The following is a 20,081-nucleotide window of genomic DNA, read 5'->3' on the forward strand; positions in this document are numbered from 1 at the left end:
AACAAAGATGGTATTCTTCTCTCTCAACAATCCTATGCGAGTGAGATAATTGAACGTGCTGGAATGACTGACTGCAAGCCCCTCTAAACACATGTCGTTGTCAACGCCAAACTCTCTGCAGAAGGTGGTGACGAACTCAAGAATCCTACACAGTACCGGAGCTTAGCAGGCGCTCTTCAATATCTCACATTCACTCGCCCAGATATAGCTTATGGAGTGCAACAATGTTGTCTCTTCATGCATGACCCTCGTGTACAACACTTAACAGCTTTGAAACGCATCATCAGATATTTGGAAGACACCAAGACTTACGGTCTTCAGCTTTACAAATCCTCTGTCGACTCCCTAACTGCGTATTCAGATGCAGACTGGGCTAGCTGCCCAGACACACGACGTTCTACATCGGATTACTGTGTCTACCTAGAAGATAACCTCATCTCCTGGTCTTCAAAGCGTCAACAAACAGTATCTCGCAGCAACGCTGAAGCTGAATACAGAGGAGTTGCAAACACTCTGGCCGAAATATGCTGGCTTCAGAACCTGCTTCTTGAGCTTTACGTTCCAATCACAAAAGCAACTCTCATATTCTGCGACAATGTCAGCTCTGTGTACCTCTTCTCAAATCCAGTAAAACACCAACGAACCAAACATGTAGAATTGGATCTTTACTTTGTGCGGAAAAAGGTTGCTTTAGGTGAAGTTAAAGTCCTTCACGCCCCCTCTGCTTTTCAATATGCCGACATCTTCACTAAAGGGTTGCCTTCTTCCCTGTTCAACTCATTCCGAGACAGCCTGACCGTTCGAAGCTTCAACGTCCAGACTGAGGGAGGGTGAAAAAATATTCCTAATATTATGTATTCAGTTTTGTATCAAATCAATCTTATCCCCTGTAATATAGGAAAGATCGCTTGTGATCGTAACAGCCATGCCCATATATACGTTTGTACATTCACTCAATGAATCAAGGAAATTCATAGAACTGGTTTACCTTTGTGGAAAGAGAGATTATTACCACGATAGGGAACATAGTACAATTTTTGTAAACCATTTTAGATGCAATTTTTGTGGTGTATTGTTTCGGAAGCGATTTAGCACGGTGACAACACTTAATATCAGAGATGTGAAAACGGATTACTTGTTAACGATGTTGCTCCTCTTCGATTAATAAAGAGTAACGACGGTTTTCCTTTGTTTTACGGATCCTTCAGACAGCAACTAGTACATCTCTTGAAGCATACTTAGTTATGCTATAATGTTTACTTTCATACAAAATGTATCTAGTGTTCTTCTTGTCTTTTCATGTGTATCTAGTGTTCGTTGGGTGTATACGAAAGATTCACGTTATTCACGTCAAGTTACTTATTCCAGACTCTTATTAAGATACAACATCAGCACCATCGCTCAGTAAAACAGAACCAGTACACAACACATAGACACACAACAAGACAACTTTAAAACCAAAGCTCAAACCAGGGTCGGATGTTTGAATCAGCCAGAGATCTGGATAGACTTGACATCAGCCTTCTTGGTCTCCGCCTTAGGCACCGTCACAGTCAGCACACCATTCTCCATCGCAGCCTTCACCTGATCCATCTTCACGTTCTCAGGAAGCCTAAACTTCCTCGTGAACTGCCCGCTCGATCTCTCCACACGGTGCCACGTGTCGTTCTTATCCTCCTTCTCCACGTGTCTCTCTCCACTGATCTTCAGCACGCTGTCTTCCTCGATCTCCACCTTCACTTCCTCCTTTTTGAGTCCAGGCAAGTCCGCCTTGAACACGTGCGCCTCGGGCGTCTCCCTCCAGTCCACACGCGCGTTCACGATCGCGGAGTTGTCTCGGGAAAGGGAAGAGAACTCCCTGAGTGGATCCCAAACGTCGAGGGAGAAAGGATCGAAGAAGCTGTTGCTGCCACGCCTGTTGTTACCGAAGAAGCTTGGAATCAACGACATTTTTGTCTTTGAGAGCTTTTCAAAAAGATACTTGTGAAATTAGTACTCGATTTGTTTGCTGATATTTGATTTTCGACTTCTGAGGAAAACCGAGAGCATGAAGACTGTATTTATAAGAAGAAATGGAAATTTCTCGACCTTTTCGATTTTCTGTAACGAAACATCTCGAGCCTGAAATGGAAACAAGAAAAAGAATCAGGTGAATCCAGAAAATTCCAGGAGTTTTTTTCCCTGTGGGCCTTAAAATGAGGAAGCTAAACGGGCCTTGTTGGGGTTGAATAGTAAATCCATAATAGGATTAAAACTGGGCTTTGATAATCTTTACTTATCGGGATATTAATCTGTACAGACAGAAGAAAAACGAAAAGACAAACAAACAAACCGTGTGGGAGTAGATTATATTTGTGAAACTTATTAACTTTTTGGACAAATGAAAGAAAAGCAGCAGGTCAAGTGCAATTACTAAAACATGTCAAGACTAAGCTGATCCTTTCACAATTTATTTCTAAGATAACTAGGTCCTTTTTCTAGGTCATTTTTCCTCGCTACGGACGGATTATTTTGTCTTTTAAATTTATTTTCTTATTGCTATGTAAATTATTTTGTTCTATTTTCTGTATTTAATTTTGTTTTTATTATCTAATAGTTTAAAAATATTTTATATTCTTCTAATGTATTTATCATTGTATCACACAATTAAAAATTAAGAACTTCCTTTTCTACCAATTTAAAAATATGAAAAACTAGGTGACCTAAATTATTTTTAATTTGGTGTTGATAAGTTACTTTACTTATATGTATTTTAATTATTATATTATAAGAAAATGACAAATTTTCACATTTCAACAAATATTTATAAATTGTTTTGCAACTTAGTATTTACTGGTTTTATTAGTATATGTCTTTATTAATGTTTTGATTAAATATCTTTAATAGTCAGTGGTATATTTAAATTATGTTGTTTTTTTGGCTAATCAACTGTAATTATATTTCAGAACTGTTTAAATTGTTTTGTTCATTGTTAACCAAAAAAAGATATGAGCATAAATTTTCTTAATATTTTTATAATTATTTTATTCCCTTTGTAAATGTAAAATCGGATAAATGCATAAAATTGAATTCTATTTATCTTAAATCTTAAAATACATTGGAATCAAATCTAAATAAGCAAAGAAAAATATTTTTTCCAGTTAAAATCATTGAGGTTTTAGATTTTACAGTTTGCCTCGGCACAACCCTAATCATTCCCACAATATTCTATAATTGTATCAGTTTAAGTTCTTATATATCTTAAAAACTGTTATAAAACATGGTAATTTGTAAAACCCACTAATTCACTGACTCCAAGACTTTTAATAATATAACATGTTAAATAAGTGGTAGAATGGTATAAGCCACTCGACTTCTAATACAAAATCAAAGGAATACTATATTTCGTTTTTTTCTCTAACGCGATATAGTTGTGCACACATATTAGAACATATATAATTTAATAAATTTTCTAAAAAAATAACATTTAACCGTAATTCATTCAACACAAAAATAATGTGTAAAATATAAAATGTTACATCGCATAAAAGAACAAAAATTTAAATTGAAAAATAGAAATGACTTGTAATCTAAAACAAACAAAATACTGCAAAACATCATCTATTTAAAAAGAGAGTTTATGATAGAGTTTTTTTTACATTTGTGGATATATACTATCTTACATATGTGTATATATATTATTGTTTATTGCTGAAATATTATGCAAATTTAAAAATATTGCATAGAGGATTTTATATCCGACAATGCTACTTAATTTATGAAAGTTCATGTTTCTCCACTGATCTACATAATTTGTATTTTTCTTCTTGGATATGAAATTGGACTTATGGTGTAATATTATAAATGAACCAGTATTTACCACATGATAAAACCACTTCCACTTGTGGATATATAATTTTGTTCCTATTGGATTAAAGGGGCATCCGTTTCTGGTGTGGAATATTTATGTTGTTCATGCTTAATTTTTATGGATTTAAAATATGTATAGATGGTTTGGTCAGTTTGTAAGAGATTACTAAGTGTTTTTGGTTTTCTATCTAGTATAAATGAATTTTACAGTAAACAATTTAAATTACTTTTCTATTTAATTTAAACTTTAAAATGCATTGTTTAATAATATGACATATTCACATTTATTACACTTAACATATATTACAATTTAAATTACTTTTCTATTTAATCTGCATATTGTATCTGTGGTATAAACTAATATACTTAATTTGCAAAATCATTTTCTTACTAAACTGTTAAATTAATCTTAATTTGTTATATGTGAAACTTCTGATTTCATTTATTAAGACGTGAAGACTCAATAAAATCACAAATATTATTCGAATGGTAAGTTAAACAAAGAATTACTTACTGCATCACTAATTGTCGAATCATTTAATTATGTTAATTAATCCACATCCCAAATCATGTAATCTTTTTCTCGACCATCACATACAGCAAAAAAATTTATATGTTCTTCAGGTTATCAGAGAGAGATAATTTACATAGGATATAAGATGTTTTTGATCAAGAAATAAAGAACTTGGTTGTGGCTTTTGCTTCCTCAGGGATTAATCTGTCCTCTTTCCTTCAAAGCCATAACCTGCAATTCAACAGAAATATCAGAACAGGTTGCTGATGAGGTACATGGAGAACATCACATCCAATCCAGTTCCAGTGGCGAAAACTGAGTAAGAAGCTCTGAAATCGCTTTGCACGATTAAAGCAAGTAACGGCTCTGTCAATCTCAGCCTCGTTCCGTCAGAGACGAAGAACGGGAAGCCTGGATTGGTTCAGCCGTTAACAAACACAGATCTCTCGCCGGCGCCGTCTCATGGATCCACCCTCCATGTCGCGTACCAAGGAGTCCCCGGCGCGTACTCTGAAGCTGCCGCCGGAAAAGCTTACCCGAACTCTGAAGCTATCCCGTGTGATCAATTCGACGTCGCGTTTCAGGCGGTGGAGCTCTGGATCGCGGATCGTGCCGTCCTCCCGGTGGAAAATTCTCTCGGAGGTTCGATTCACAGAAACTACGATCTCCTCCTCCGTCACCGTCTCCACATCGTCGGCGAGGTTCAGATCCCTGTCCACCACTGCCTCCTCGCTCTCCCCGGAGTCCGTGCAGGCTGCATTACGCGCGTGATTTCGCATCCCCAAGCTCTGGCTCAGACCGAAGGATCGCTCAACAAACAATCTCCTAAGCATAAATGTAAAGATTTATATAAGAAGAGAATGAAGGGGAGATGGAACGAAACCATGAAGAAAGGATTAAAGAGCATCATTGATTGATCAGGAATGGGGTCTGTAACGATGATTACAGGAATTGGAGGTGTAGAAGATGAAGTGGAAAGCGTCGTTTTAATTGATGCTTAGGAGATTTTGGCAGCTAGGTTTTATAAGGGTTATGGGCCATGATTTAATTTAATTTCTGGAGATCACAATGGAGGCCCAATTACTTTAAGTTGTTGTGATGCGGTAAAATACTGTCTTTTGATTGGTCTGAATTTCTAATCCGACGTGGACAGCTTGAGCATTGAGGATATTCCCCTTGTAGTTATAGTATGATATCCAATGAGTCCAAAAACGAACTAGCCCAAAAGGTAGATCAATGACCTAGTCTGTGTGAATGGAAAGTGAAAATCCCTTCTTCAAAAGAGAAATAGTAAATACAAGGGAGAAAAATGAATTTTGAGTTCAAAAACAATATGGTGCTGCCCAGGATCGAACTGGAGACCTTTTGCGTGTAAGGCAAACGTGATAACCACTACACCACAGCACCTGTTGTACAATTCATTCATTTGGCGTAACTCTATAGTCAACCATCTAAACTACAATGTTAAACAAGGTAGAAAATGTTCGCAAGTCCATTTCTTAGTTTAGCCTTTACTACTGGCCCAAGAGTTCTTAAAGTCAAGATAAGTTAAACTGAAGAAAATTGTGAATCTATCTCGAGTTGCAGTAATGGCAGAGCGTTATAGTGGGCTCTCTGAAACGCCATTACTTCCACTGACAACAATAGGTGGAAAGAAGAAGAGAAAAGAAATCATAAGACACTTCCATACGAGAACAATGTAGCTGTTGAGCATTGATCTAATGTCTCCTGTTCTTTCTTTCAGTGTCAAAGTACTGATTATTTCGTTCACCCCTTTAGAAATAATGGGTTCACAGAGAACAATATGATGCAATTTTGTTGACAATAAACAACAGTATTGCCTTGAACTTTAGAAAAAGAAAGAACAGAGTTTCTTTTGGTCTCTACATGAGCTTTTGGTCTATCACTGCCTCTAGACTGGCTTACATGGGAGGCTTGCCAGCACTTAAAAGCTGTCCGACCATTCCATTTACCTGAATTATATATAAGACAAGAAAAAAATCAGTATTAGCTTTGGATAATGGTGTTGAACTATTAAGAAGTTTGGAAGAAATGAAAATGTTAATTGCTTTGTTTTAACTAAAGCCCTGTTCGTTTGGTTGTCGCAGGTTTCGGCGTCAGCGGCAGCGTCTGCGTCGGCGGCAGCGTCAATGAAAACAGTTGTTGTTCGTTTCGCAGACGCTGACGCTGCCGCAGATTATTGTTCGTTTAGAAGACGCAGGAAGTTGAGGTCGACGCCGACGCTGCCGCAGGAAGCAGATTTTTGGGTTGTTCGTTTGACAGACGCAGCGGCTAATTTTTTGGTCAATTATACAAATGTAACAATTTTTTTTCATACATCATAGGCTAAATTAGAAACAAAATAATAATTCAAAATATTTATCATAAACAAAAGCTAAATATTACATCAAGTCTTAAATAAATATCACATTTAAATGAGAAACTGACCCTTTCGCGCTCTTTCCACCAATCATCTGACATGTCGATCCTTCCCATGTTATCATACCCAAGTCCTGTCCTGTTCTGAGTCAGCATTCTAATCCTGATGTATTTTTTTCTGCTGCTGTCGTACTTGTTCTTGTAGTCCCTCTTCCAATTGAAAAATCCCTTCTTAAACCTCAGCTCAAACGCATCCATGATGTTCTTTTTTCCTACTTTATTCATTTGCTGACCAACCTTATTTCCTTTTCTTCTCTCTTCCGCGTAGAGTTGGAAAAAATACCTAGTTTCCTCAGGTTTCCAATTCTAAAACACACCAAAGCAAGACACAGACCCTTAAGCATACGACCTAAAAGACCTAAAGACAGTTCCATACAACCTAAAGACAGTTCCATACAAGCATTAAGACTAGTGTGAGAGAAACTTACATCTTTTGACGTCGACATCTTAAAAAGTGAGAGGAACAGCGGTAGAGAGTGAGTTTGAGAGGGTCTGAGCTTGAGAGAATGAGCTTGAGAAGATCTGAGTCTGCAAAAAAAAAAAAAAAAGAGAATAAAGCAATGTGTTCACGTTTTGGAACAAGTAGTAAAATATATTTGCACTTGTTAGTCACCTTTTCCACTAGGTCTGAGCAAGCCTGAGATCAATGGAGCCTGAGATGAGAGAGCCTGCAAAAAGATGCAGAGAAATGGAGCTTATGATCAATGAATCAAAACACATAAGATCTTATGATCAATAAATACTTTATAAATTTTAAACAAATATGGAAGAAAAGCATAAATAAAAATCATTCACAATCCACAGTTTGAAGCATACGTTGAGTGTTCCCTAAACACACACAAATTATTAAAAAAATGAAAAATCAAGTCAAGCCGTCTACTTTCTCCAAATAAGACCAAACAACGTTCCAACAATGTTCCAGGAAACAGAAACAATTTAACTTCTACTTGACTCGGCATATGTTAACTTCTTAAAACAATTTAATACCAAGAAGCAACCCTTTAAGCTTCCCCATGAGTGCAGACTCGTAAACCAATACGTACTAACTACAATAGGATGTTTTTGTAGCCTGCACTTTAAATTTAGAAACCCCAAAAGCTACACTCAGAAGACAACCCATCGTTTATAATAAAAGAACAGACCAGCAATGGAACCATGAAGGTAAAGAAAGGGAGTTACAGCTACGCCTCTTTCACAATGAAACCAAAGATATATCACACAAAGACTCACTAGGGAGCATCAAACAATCATCAGAGATTCAAATAATCAGAATGTTGAAACTCTATTTGACTAGCATCAAACGTACCTCAACGAGAAAAGGAGAAGAGAGAGCTTGGAGATGAGATGAGCTCGGAGAAGAGAGCTTCGAGATGAGATCGGAGATGGGTAAGAGAGCTTCGAGATGAGATCAGAGATGGGTTTTCTTCGGAGAAGAGAGACAGCCCGAGATGGAGACAGATCGTGACGGAGAGAGAGCCAGAGAGCCTGAGATGGAGACAGCTCGTGACGGAGAGAGAGCCCGAGATGGAGAGAGCTCGAGATGGAGAGAGAGCTTGAGATGGAGGGAGCTCGAGATGGAGAGAGAGCTTGAGAGGGAGAGAGCACGAGATGGAGAGAGCTCTCGAGATCTTCACTGGTTCTAGAAATGGAGATCGAGAGAGAGAGATAGAGATGGAGCTGCGTCAAACTTTCCCCGACTGCGTCAAATTTAGGTTTAGGTTTTTTGTAAATACTAAAACATAGTAAGGGTAAAATAGTAAATTACCTTATTGGCCGTAGGTTTTATGTCGCGACCGCAGGTTTTATCGGCGTCAGCCGCAGGACGCGGCGTCAGACGCAGCTGTCTGCGTCAACGAAACGAACAAGAGTTGACGCCGAATGTTGACGCTGCCGCTACCGCCGGTACCTGCGGCAACCAAACGAACAGCCCTTTAAGTAAACACAAGAGCCTTCTTATCTGCCAATACTTGGAAACACAACGGTCAATGCAACTGTTATCACCCATGTTTAACTCAGTTTCCTTGTACCTGGTTGGTTTTAAAGACAAAAAAAATCAAACTGGTGCAACTAAATATTAAAGCCTCAACAACATAGAAAAGTTCCACAAGGCTGAAATAAGATAGGAAGCTTACCTTTTATCCACACATTTACTAAAGCATGTCTGAGCAAGCCTGCATTAAAAGAATCAAGACATTTAAGGAAAAACACATCATAAAGATATCTAACCCAAGGAATTAACAAGAGATCAGTCACCATGAAGTTGAACTTTGGTATGGCAACAGATATTTTTTGACAAAAAATTAAGAAAACAATGAATACCCAAATTAATACTTCTACATAACAGTGGAATACATGTTAACCTAAGAATACTTTTATCAGAGATAAAAGAAAAAACAATTCAGGCAGTTAAATTGTTTTTTTCATCAACAATGCTTCTCTAGATATAATACTAGTTGAACATAAAAGAGAGATTATCAACACAAAGACATGTGTTGAAAAGCAAGCTCAACCCAATACGAGATACCAATACAAAAGTGGGTGGTGCATCAATCAATCTCTAATGATATAAAAACAGAGAATGGTGTGATTGATTCAAGTACTTGTTAAAGAGTTCCACTCGATACTCCATCTCCGTTTGCGCCATGCTAAATGCCTGATTCAATCCAACCAAAGAGAAGCTAAGCAACACCAATACATCAAATAAAAAAAACTATATAATATTGAATTCTCAATGTTCTTAAAAGAACAAAGATCTGAATGAAGATACAGATTTAACCCCTAAGCATAGCAGCAAATGAAAATACATATATCAACAACACAGTGACTAAAGCACCATTTTCTAATCGGAGCTTTACAAGGAATCAACAACAAAAAGTCCGAACCTGTTCCTTGCTAATGCCGGCGGGAATTGGATTGGGAGTAGCCATTTCCGCAAAACACCTGAAAGAAAAAAAAAAAAAAATTTAAAATTCGTAAAGATCGAAACTTTATAATCAAGTACTTGAATTTGAAAGAACAAAGATCCCTACTTTCTCACAAAAAATGTGGATTTTCGGAGAAGAATACGAACAACAACAAAAAAAAAAAAACGGACAAGCTTTCTCTGTTCTGCTCGACAGGCTAATTAGGGTTTAAGAGACGACATCAAACAAACAAAGGGCAGAGATGTAATTACGCGTAAATAACGGGGCTATTCTATAAACGCTCTCCAGGACTTTCCCTCTCGAAGCCTTTAGGGTTATTATAGCAAGCTATCTTCTCCCATAGTAGAAGCTGAGAGATGGAGCACGGTTCGTTCACGAATGACAGCCATGCCTCGTTTACACTAGCAGAAGAAGATCACACACTTGCCAACGCTCTTCGTTTCATGTTAAACCAAGAGTACGTATTAATCAACGCTATAACATACTTTGACAGAGTTAAAAGGGGTTTCGCTTTGTATAATCTCAAAACTAGTTCTCGACTCTCCAATAAAGACTGAATTGGTTATATGTATTTTGCCCTTAGCTGCTAATTTTGTTTTTAATAGTCTGAGGATTTCAAATCACGAGTAGTCACTAGTCGGTAATGTTGACGCAGGTAAACCGGACTGACATAAACGATAAAATAAAAGTGATGTTAAGGAAAATAGACGAATGTAAAAACGAATACAAGAACGATAAGAAATCGTATTCACAAACAGACATGGAGTCGAGATATGATCTCTTTCCTTAACTCAAAATATTCGTTCCGTTAGTGAGACGGGACTGTACGAATATAGAGTCCCATGATACAGCCATGGCAGGCGAATCACGTCTCACTCGTGATCGCCCTATCGAACTATATAAACTCTACGAAACACTCCCGCATTATTTACTTACGCTAAGGGATTTCTCTGTTGGTTTTCAATGAAAAAAAACGTTATGAAATGAAGAAGGAGTAGAGTCGATGTTTAAAGAGACGGAGAAGACTCACTTCTCGCAACAGTTGCTGCACGTGGGCGAAAATCTCGCGGAGATCGAGGGAAGTTGAGTTGCGAAACTCTTTCCGCAAGACTCTCTCTTTTCTCGTTTAAAAATTTCGAGAGGATAAAATGCATGACGTTTTTATTTTCTAGACAAACTACTTGTCGTTTTAGATAAAAAATCATGTTGTTTTTCCTTGTATTGAATGGCACAACGTTGAGCTTAACTTGGTCCAAAAAGAATATTCTTATTGGGCCAGAGGCCCTCCACCATGACCCAAGACCCAAGCCCAAACCCAAGCCGAGCCGAGCCGAGCCGGCCGGATGGCAACGGCGGCGCGCGCGTGGGGAGCCAGCTCTCTCTCTCTGAGCTGTTTACTCAAGGTTAAGTAAGTGCACTTATATATACCACTCATTCCTCTTGTCTCTCATTGATGTGGGACTCTTCATAATGTCATATTGACATTTCAATTGTTCTGGGCTTGTCTAATTACCTAGCCCATTACATTTCTTTTCACACAACTTTAATCAATGTTCTTTAAGACAATGGGCTTAAGAATTTGATCCAACAATCCCCCACATGAATAGAAATGACTCTAAACATATGCAGACTAAATGCAGACTCAATTGACTTTAAAAAACTATACTTATTCTAATCCTGACTAGACTAGACAGACTTATCGAGAGTGTTTGCGAAAAATTCACTGTGTTTGAGTTGGTGGCATTTTCAAGCCTTGGACCACTTATAGTTAATATCTGCTGGGTTTACTTTACCAGAAGGTGAACATGATGTCTTAAACCAACCGGTGTTTTATGTAAACCAAGACAACATGCATAACGCAGCTTCATTTTCACGTAGAATTTAGTTCTCTATTGTGTTCATTGTGGCCCTGAACTATTCCTGGTTTTCATGAGTGAACTTAGAGAATATAGCCTTGCATTCATTCTCCTAGAAACGACCTCATTTCACACTCATTAGGTGATTGACCATGAAAAGTATTGAGTAATACTCCGCTTTGGAAGCTATGGAATCATTAAAAGCTTATGCTTATCCTTCTCACATTTGTTAGCACTTTTATCATCTTAGGAGTTGGGAAGAGACTACTTTGTCTCAAGTGCTTTGGTTAGATTCAGTTTAATTTTGTTTTCCCTTTGAACCTACGTCTTGGAATCTCTAGTCATGATAGGTAGGGTTGCAGTCAAGCATCCTCATTTGTTATAGGCTTTAAACCCATTCCTTTTGATGATTTAGCAACAACATCTCGTGACAAACCTTTTGTAAATGGATCCGCTAGGTTGTCAGCCGATTTGATATAGTCTATTGTGATTACACCTGTTGAGATAAATTGTCTAATGGTTTTATGTCGTCTTCTGATGTGACGAGATTTACCATTGTAGAGATTACTCTGAGCCCGAGCTATAGCTGATTGACTATCACAATGTATGTGTATAGCTGGCACAAGTTTCTCCCACTTAGGAATATCTTCCAAAAAATTTCTAAGCCATTCAGCTTCTTCTGCTGCTTTGTCTAAGGCTATGAACTCAGATTCCATGGTTGATCTGGCTAACACTGTTTGTTTGGTAGATTTCCATGATATTGCTGCTCCTCCTAGTGTAAAGACATATCCACTCGTGGATTTTGAGTTTTTAGAATCTGATATCCAGTTAGCATCACTGTATCCTTCTAAAACTGTTGGTTCTTTACCATAGTGAAGCCCAAAATCTTTGGTGTAGCGCAAGTAATTGAGTACCCTCGTTATAGCTTTCCAGTGTGTATGACCTGGATTACTTCTATATCGACTAAGTACGTTTACTGCATGCGCTAGATCTGGTCTAGTACAATTGGTCAAGTATATGAGACTTCCGATCACACGTGCATACTCGTTTTGTGAAACCGCTTCACCTGAATTCTTTGTCAAGTCTAAAGAAGTTTTTGCCGTACTATTAGAGTAATTTTTAAACCTCTCTAATATTGTTTGAGCATAATGAGATTGGGTTAAGATAATTCCGTTTGAATTTCTTGTGACTTTAACCCCGAGAATTACATCTGCTAATCCCAAGTCTTTCATCTCAAATGTCCCTTTGAGCATGTTTTTTGTTTGATTGATAATATCTTTATTGCTTCCAATAATAAGCATATCATCTACATATAGACATAGCAAAACATACGCATTTTTTGTAGTTTTGTAGTATATGCATTTGTCACATTCATTTATTTTGAAACCATTTGACATCATTGTATTGTCAAATTTTTTATGCCATTGTTTAGGAGCTTGCTTAAGTCCATAAAGTGACTTTACAAGTCAGCATACTTTGTCTTCCTGTATGGGAACGACAAAACCTTCAGGTTGTTTCATGTAAATTTTCTCTTCTAAATCACCTTTTAGAAAAGCGGTTTTTACATCCATTTGATGGATTTCTAGGTCTCTTAAGGCTGCGATTGCTATCATCAGTCTTATTGATATTATTCTCGTTACTGGAGAATATGTATCAAAATAGTCCAAACCTTCATTTTGTCGGAATCCTTCAACTACAAGCCTAGATTTGTATTTTCCACCAAGTTTTCGTGTCATTGTCCATTTATTTCTTAATGCTTTGCAGCCAGGTGGTAAATTTGTTATGTACCATGTATAATTTTGCATGATAGAATCAAATTCACACCTGACAGCTTCGTTTCAAAATGGAGCTTCAGGTGAAGCCATGGCTTCTGCCAAAGTTTTTGGAACATTTTCTACTAAAAATGCCATTAGGAAATATTCACCAAAAGGTTTTTCCTTTTGAGCTCTTTTGCTCATTCGAGGTTCATCTTTTTCTTCATTTTCTGAAATATCATTTGTAGAAATCTCGACGTTTGTCTCAGTTTCTGAGTTCTTGTCATTGTCTCTTTCTTCTCGAGTTCGTTTTGAACCTTGTTTTTCCTTATATGGAAAAATATTTTCGAAAAAAGATGCATTTCTTGATTCCATGACTGTATTTTCATGAATGTCTGATATTGCAGATTTGTGTACCAGAAATCGATAAGCATTACTGTTATGTGCATATCCAATGAAGATGCAATCCACTGTTTTAGGTCCAATAGTGACCTTTTTTGGTGGCGGTACCACAACTTTTGCCAAGCACCCCCACACTTTGAGGTATTTATACGAAGGTAAATTACCTTTCCATAATTCATATGGAGTTTTGCCAGTTACTTTGTATGGAATTTTGTTGAGGATATAATTAGTGGTAAGCAACGCTTTCCCCCACATGTTCTGGGGTAACCCAAATTTCTGCAATATTGCATTCATCATCTTTTTAGAGTTTGATTTTTGCGTTCAGCAACTCCATTAGATTCTGGTGAGTAAGGAGCTGTAGTTTGATGGATTATTTCATGTTCTTTACAGAATGCATTGAATGGACCATCATACTCGTCTCCTCTGTCGCTTCTAACTATTTTAATAGTTGTTTTCAGCTGATTTTCGACCTCGAGTTTAAATTCTTTAAATTTTTCTAAGGTTTCGTCTTTGCTATGTAATAAATATACATAGCAATATTTTGTGCAGTCATCTATGAAGGTCACAAAGTACTTTTTCCCATCTCTAGTTTGTATGTATTTTAAATCACATAAATCAGTGTGAATTAAATCTAGAGGTTTATTAGTTCTTTCAACACGATGTGATGGCGTTTTTGTGAGCTTAGCCTGTACGCATACTTCACATTTTAGTTTACTTGTTTTGCATTTAGGAATTTGATTTAAATTCATTAATTTTTGTATAGATTTGTATTTTACATGGCTTAATCTTTCATGTCATATATTAAAAGACTCAACCAAATAAGCAACTGGCTCTTTCTTATTCATTGAAACATTTTGAGCTACAACTTTCGGAGGGACTGTCATTACATTCAACTTGACAAGTCCACCCTTAACATACCCCTTTCCCAAATACATCCCATTCTTCCTAATCACGAGCTTGTCCGCCTCAAAACTTATGGCGAATCCATTCTTGCTGAGCAAGGTTCCCGAGACCAGGTTCTTCCTCATGTCAGGCACATGCTTCACATTCGTCAGAGTGACCTCACGTCCAGATGTCATCTTCAAAATCACATTGCCGCGTCCTTCAATCTTGGAGACTGCAGTGTTTCCCATCCTGAGCTTCTCCTCAGTCTTGCTTTTCTGATAGGTGATGAACATCGCCCTATCGGTGCAAATGTGGGTGGTTGCACCAGTGTCATACCACCATTCCTTGGGGTTGTTGCTTTCAACCATGTTGGCTTCAGTCACCACAGCAACGAGATCCCCCTCAGTGAGATTTGCCTGAGCCTTCTCATCCTTGATCTTTTTCTGACACTCAACAGTCTTGTGCCCCACTTTGTGGCAGTAGTGACATTTCCCCTTGAACTTCTCCACATTCGCATTGGTCTCAATACCTTTATTCTTGAAGTTTTTTCCAGAAGCCTTCAAGGCTGTAGCAGTTTTGGAAGGCTTGGCAGGAGAATTAGCGTGTGCCTTTCCTTTGCCTTTGTGCTCAGCCATGTTGACACTGTGCTCCTTAGCAGTGACCTTGTCAGCAGTTCGGTTTCTGGATTCCATCTGAAGCCTCATGATGAGCTCCTCGAGCCCCATCTTCTTCTTCTTGTGCTTCAAGTAGTTCTTGAAATCCGCATAGCTTGGAGGAAGCTTTTCAATGAAGCTGAGAGTTATGAATGTCTCACAGATGGACATTCCTTCAGCAGCGATTTCATGGCAAATGAGCTGAAACGCTTCCACCTGATCCATGATGGGTTTTGAATCCACCATTTTGAAGTCATGGAACTTTGCAACCACATACTTCTGGCAGCCAGCATCCTCACCTCTGTACTTCTTATCCAGGGATCTCCACAGCTCTTTCGCAGTGGGAATCTCACAGTAGACTCGATACAATGGATCAATGAGATGACCCAAAATGTAACCTTTGCAGATGAAGTTGGAATGCACCCATATGTCAACAGTTGCAAGACTGTGAACATCATCAATCCCGTACGGAATCAGGGGCTTGTCCTCCTGGATGAACTTGTCCAGCTTCATCGTTGTCAGGAAGAACATCATCTTCTTCTGCCACATTTTGAAGCCTTTGCCATCAAACTTATCTGGCATCAGTCCTTGAGTGAACACACTAGGGACAGCCGGAGGAGTTTGAACTGCCACCGGACCACTTGCAGTTGCTGAAACTGAACCCATCTGATAAAGACCAGCACCGAATAGACTCCGGCGAGTGGTTTCATCAGCAACATTTCCCGCAGGGAGGATAGTGCTTGTTGTTGCTGCAGCGGTTGACGATGTGATGTTTCCTCACATTTGCATCAGTGGCTGCAACATTGAGTAGAGTTGTTGTGACATCAGTGGTGTCAATGGGGGTGTTGTTATCATTCGTCATTTTTCTGTAGAGAAAACATGAAGACGGATTAGTACTCCAATCAACAAATAACATATTATTTTTAAGCAAAAAATAATAGTATAAAATCGATTTTCATTTTTGGTGTTTGAACCAAATCATATCGATATAAGTCTCGAGAAAAACGTTTTGCAAACTCGCTTAAAAGCATTCGCAGAAATCGTTTTGTATAGACGTAGAATGTTTCACAAACTCGTTTAAGAAAGCGGTTATAGAAACGATTCATGTAAATAACATATTGATAATGTATCAAAAACATTTCGTGATAATGCTAGAAAGAAATCCGCAAGCATTATGAAACAAATAAGAAACGTTTCGCGAAAGGGCTATAAAGCAAATCGTAAACTCGTTTTCAAGAGAACATAGAAACGTTTCGCGGAAGTGCTAGAAAGCAAATCGCAAACCCGGTTATAATATAAGAACAAACGTTTCGCGGAAGTGCTAGAAAGCAAATCAAAAACACGGTTCCAAAACCCGTTTTTATTAATCGTTTTTTCAACCCGATTAGAGCTTTAAACGTAAAGCGATTTTGAGTTATGATTGTTGACGCCGGTAAACCGGACTGACATAAACGATAAAATAAAAGCGATGCTAATGAAAATAGACGAATGTAAAAACGAATACAAGAACGATAAGAAATTGTATTCGCAAACAGACATGGAGTCGAGATATGATCTCTTTCCTTAACTCAAAATATTCGCTCTGTTAGTGAGACGAGACTGTACGAATATAGAGTCCCAGGATACAACCATGGCAGACGAATCACGCCTCACTCGTGATTGCCCTATCTAACTATAAACTCTACGAAACACTCTCGCATTATTTACTTACGCTAAGTAATTTTCTCTATTGGTTTTCGATGAAAAAAAACGTTATGAATTGAAGAAGGAGGAGAGTCGATATTTAAGGAGACGGAGAAGACCCACTTCCCGCAACAGTTGCTGCACGTGGGCGAAAATCTCGCGGAGATCGAGGGAAGTTAAGTTGCGAAACTCTTTCCGCAAGACTCTCTCTTTTCTCGTTTAAAAATTTCGAGAGGATAAAATGCATGACATTTTTATTTTCTAGACAAACTACTTGTCGTTTTAGATAAAAAAATCATGTTTTTTCTTGTATTGAATGGCACGACGTTGAGCTTAACTTGATCCAAGAACAATGTTCTTATTGCGGCCCAAGACCCAAGACCCACGCCGAACCGGCCGGACGGCGGCGGCGTCACACACTTGGGGAGCCAGCTTTCTCTTTGAACCGTTTACTCAAGGTTAAGTAAGTGCACTTATATATACCACTCATTCCTCTTGTCTCTCCCAGATGTGGGACTCTTCATAATGTCATATTGACATTTCAATTGTTCTGGGCTTGTCTAATTACTTAGCCCATTACATTTCTTTTCACACAACTTTAATCAATGTTCTTTGAGCCAATGGGCTTAGAGAATTTGATCCAACAGTTAATGCTTATAACTCTGCAGTCCGAGAGTAACATTGGCTGGTACAGCATCCCTCATCCTTCCCTTGAATGTATCAATGTCCGTGTCCAGACAACCGGTACCCTTTTCGCAACATTGTTAATAATATGATCTTTCTATATTGTTCTGCCAGAGTTATTTGTCTAACCAACGAGAAACTTGATGGTTTTTGTGATTGTTTAGGTGATCCAGCTAGGGAGGTGTTGAAAGATGCGTGTCAAGAGCTCATGCTCATGAACAGACATGTGAGGAGTGTCTTTGACAAGGCGGTTTCAGAGTTTAAGGAAGAACAAGCACGCTTGAAGGCTGAGGAAGAGCGGAAAAAGGCTGAAGAAGAAGAGCTTAAGAAGCAGAGGGATCTACTCGAGTCCATGGACATTGAAAGCAATTAATTTCTTAAGAACTCCATGGAGTTGGTCTTGTCTGCCTTGCCTGAAATCCAGATTTTTCATGATAAAAATAAGCTATAGGTTATTCTAATTAGTGATTAATGAGCAAAGAACTGATTGTGTTTAAGCAAATTAGACGATAAAATGATTCATGATAAACCCTTACTCCGAGTACATAACTAGTAAAGAAACCGGTAGATACAGAAACTATAATAAAAGCTTAGTAGAAATTTTGAAAAGTGAAAAACAGCAACAGGCAGTTGAAGTTGTTGTGTTCCCTTTCTTCAATACCCTTCTTCTTGTTCGTACTCAGCTTCTTCATCCTCATACTCCCCTTCTTCCTCAGCCGTGGCATCTTGATACTGCTGGTACTCAGAGACAAGATCATTCATGTTACTCTCAGCTTCAGTGAACTCCATCTCATCCATACCTTCCCCTGTGTACCAATGCAAGAAAGCTTTCCTCCTGAACATAGCAGTAAACTGCTCGCTGACTCTCCTAAACATCTCCTGAATGGAAGTCGAGTTCCCAATAAACGTCGAAGCCATCTTCAAACCAGTTGGGGGAATGTCACAGACCGTTGACTTGACATTGTTGGGGATCCACTCGACGAAGTAGGAAGAGTTCTTGTTCTGCACGTTGAGCATCTGTTCATCCACTTCTTTAGTACTCATCTTGCCACGGAACATAGCTGAAGCAGTGAGGTAGCGACCGTGACGCGGGTCAGCAGCGCACATCATGTTCTTGGAATCCCACATCTGCTGGGTGAGCTCCGGGACCGTGAGGTTACGGTACTGCTGAGAGCCGCGGGAAGTGAGTGGAGCAAACCCCACCATGAAGAAGTGAAGACGAGGGAACGGGATCAGATTCACGGCGAGCTTGCGGAGATCAGAGTTGAGCTGACCAGGGAAACGAAGACAGCAGGTTACACCAGACATTGTTGCAGAGATCAAATGATTCAGATCACCAACTGCACAATTCAGCAAAAACAAACCATTAAGACAGAACAACAAAACTGATATTAATCGAGGAAGGTTTAGGATTACTTACAGCTTGGAGTGCTGAGCTTGAGTGTACGGAAGCAAATGTCATACAGTGCTTCGTTATCAAGTACCATACACTCGTCAGCGTTCTCAACTAGCTGATGCACAGAGAGTGTAGCGTTGTACGGCTCCACGACGGTGTCAGAGACCTTAGGAGATGGGAACACAGAGAACGTCAGCATCATACGGTCAGGATACTCCTCCCTGATCTTGGAGATCAACAACGTTCCCATCCCAGAACCAGTTCCTCCTCCTAACGAATGGCACACCTGAAACCCTGTAATCACATACAGTAATGAGCCAAACCCCTAACCGGTAATTACCATAACCTAAACCGTTCATAACGCAAATCAATAGACAAAGGATCCGGTTTAAACCAAAAAAACATAACCGGTAATTACAATAACCTAAACCGTTCATAACCCAAATCAATAGAAAAGGGATCCGGTTAAGAATACCTTGAAGGCAGTCACAGTTCTCAGCCTCTTTACGGACGACGTCAAGGACCGAGTCGATGAGCTCAGCTCCCTCCGTGTAGTGACCTTTGGCCCAGTTGTTTCCAGCGCCGGACTGGCCGAAGACGAAGTTATCGGGACGGAAGATCTGACCGTAAGGCCCAGATCTAACGCTGTCCATCGTTCCAGGCTCCAAATCCATGAGAACGGCGCGTGGGACGTACCTCCCGCAGCTCGCCTCGTTGTAGTAGACGTTAACCCTGTCGAGCTGGAGATCGGAGTCTCCCTGGTAACGCCCCGTCTGGTCGATCCCGTGCTCGGCGCAGACCACTTCCCAGAACTTGGAGCCGATTTGGTTCCCGCATTGGCCTCCCTGGATGTGAAGAATCTCACGCATCTTCGATTGACGGAGATTGAAACCCTAGAAATTGATCGAATCGAAGAGAGAGATTTTGAAAAAGGAGAGAAGGGAGCAGAGATGCTGTTTTAGAAGAGAGGGGGTCCATTTTATAAAGGAAAAGAGGTTTTAACGGCTGAGATTTGGTGATTTTAAAACGGAATATTAGTTAA

General features: G+C 39.0%; 4 protein-coding genes, 1 non-coding gene and 1 pseudogene across 9 annotated transcripts; 2 read left to right on the forward strand and 4 right to left on the reverse strand.

Moving 5' to 3' along the window:
• Positions 1–1,324: 1,324 nt before the first annotated feature.
• Positions 1,325–2,162, reverse strand: LOC106446972 (17.6 kDa class I heat shock protein 2). The gene has a single exon (XM_013888811.3). It carries the CDS (start codon positions 1,948–1,950, stop codon positions 1,489–1,491), a length of 462 nt encoding a protein of 153 aa, XP_013744265.1. The 5' UTR covers positions 1,951–2,162; the 3' UTR covers positions 1,325–1,488.
• A 2,209-nt stretch (positions 2,163–4,371) lies between these two features.
• Positions 4,372–10,190, reverse strand: LOC106446934 (mitochondrial import inner membrane translocase subunit TIM10). 5 transcript variants are annotated; one of them, XR_007322185.1, is made up of 9 exons: positions 9,978–10,190; positions 9,685–9,742; positions 9,403–9,455; positions 8,935–8,973; positions 8,568–8,708; positions 8,109–8,499; positions 7,416–7,470; positions 7,231–7,330; positions 6,675–7,108 (listed from the first exon to the last, which is right to left on the reverse strand). XR_007322185.1 is itself a non-coding variant. In XM_048753942.1 (6 exons), exons 2-6 carry the CDS (start codon positions 9,727–9,729, stop codon positions 6,286–6,288), a joined length of 258 nt encoding a protein of 85 aa, XP_048609899.1. In that variant the 5' UTR covers positions 9,730–9,742; positions 9,832–9,961; the 3' UTR covers positions 4,372–6,285. The 5 variants fall into 5 exon arrangements, 1 of the variants encoding a protein (XP_048609899.1); XR_007322183.1 differs by having other exon boundaries at positions 8,568–8,829; XR_007322184.1 differs by lacking the exon at positions 9,978–10,190 and adding an exon at positions 9,832–9,961.
• LOC106448758 (arogenate dehydratase 5, chloroplastic-like) lies at positions 4,639–5,280 on the forward strand. The gene is made up of 2 exons (XM_013890603.1): positions 4,639–4,682; positions 4,743–5,280. The coding sequence occupies exons 1-2, from the start codon at positions 4,639–4,641 to the stop codon at positions 5,278–5,280; spliced, it is 582 nt and encodes a 193-aa protein (XP_013746057.1).
• Positions 5,698–5,770, reverse strand: TRNAV-UAC. Its single transcript has one exon. It is a non-coding gene; the product is annotated as a tRNA-Val (tRNA).
• On the forward strand, positions 10,083–18,254 carry LOC106446974 (annotated as a pseudogene).
• LOC106446973 (tubulin beta-7 chain) lies at positions 18,146–19,998 on the reverse strand. Its single transcript, XM_048753941.1, has 3 exons — positions 19,515–19,998; positions 19,064–19,333; positions 18,146–18,983 (listed from the first exon to the last, which is right to left on the reverse strand). The coding sequence occupies exons 1-3, from the start codon at positions 19,906–19,908 to the stop codon at positions 18,298–18,300; spliced, it is 1,350 nt and encodes a 449-aa protein (XP_048609898.1). The 5' UTR covers positions 19,909–19,998; the 3' UTR covers positions 18,146–18,297.
• Positions 19,999–20,081: the final 83 nt, after the last annotated feature.

Source organism: Brassica napus, chromosome C4, assembly GCF_020379485.1.
Source record: "Brassica napus cultivar Da-Ae chromosome C4, Da-Ae, whole genome shotgun sequence".
Classification (NCBI taxonomy): Eukaryota; Viridiplantae; Streptophyta; class Magnoliopsida; order Brassicales; family Brassicaceae; genus Brassica; species Brassica napus.

Coding starts and splice junctions, on each gene's coding strand:
- LOC106446972 (XM_013888811.3), bottom strand. CDS start 1,950: ATGTCGTTGATTCCAAGCTTCTTCGGTAACAACAGGCGTGGCAGCAAC.
- LOC106448758 (XM_013890603.1), top strand. CDS start 4,639: ATGGAGAACATCACATCCAATCCAGTTCCAGTGGCGAAAACTGA. Junction 4,683..4,742: donor GTTCCAGTGGCGAAAACTGA/GTAAGAAGCTCT, acceptor TGTCAATCTCAG/CCTCGTTCCGTCAGAGACGA.
- LOC106446934 (XM_048753942.1), bottom strand. CDS start 9,729: ATGGCTACTCCCAATCCAATTCCCGCCGGCATTAGCAAGGAACAG. Junction 9,456..9,684: donor CCGGCATTAGCAAGGAACAG/GTTCGGACTTTT, acceptor GGATTGAATCAG/GCATTTAGCATGGCGCAAAC. Junction 6,337..8,759: donor GTGTTTCCAAGTATTGGCAG/ATAAGAAGGCTC, acceptor TATATAATTCAG/GTAAATGGAATGGTCGGACA.
- LOC106446973 (XM_048753941.1), bottom strand. CDS start 19,908: ATGCGTGAGATTCTTCACATCCAGGGAGGCCAATGCGGGAACCAAATC. Junction 19,334..19,514: donor GAACTGTGACTGCCTTCAAG/GTATTCTTAACC, acceptor ATGTGATTACAG/GGTTTCAGGTGTGCCATTCG. Junction 18,984..19,063: donor CAAGCTCAGCACTCCAAGCT/GTAAGTAATCCT, acceptor TGAATTGTGCAG/TTGGTGATCTGAATCATTTG.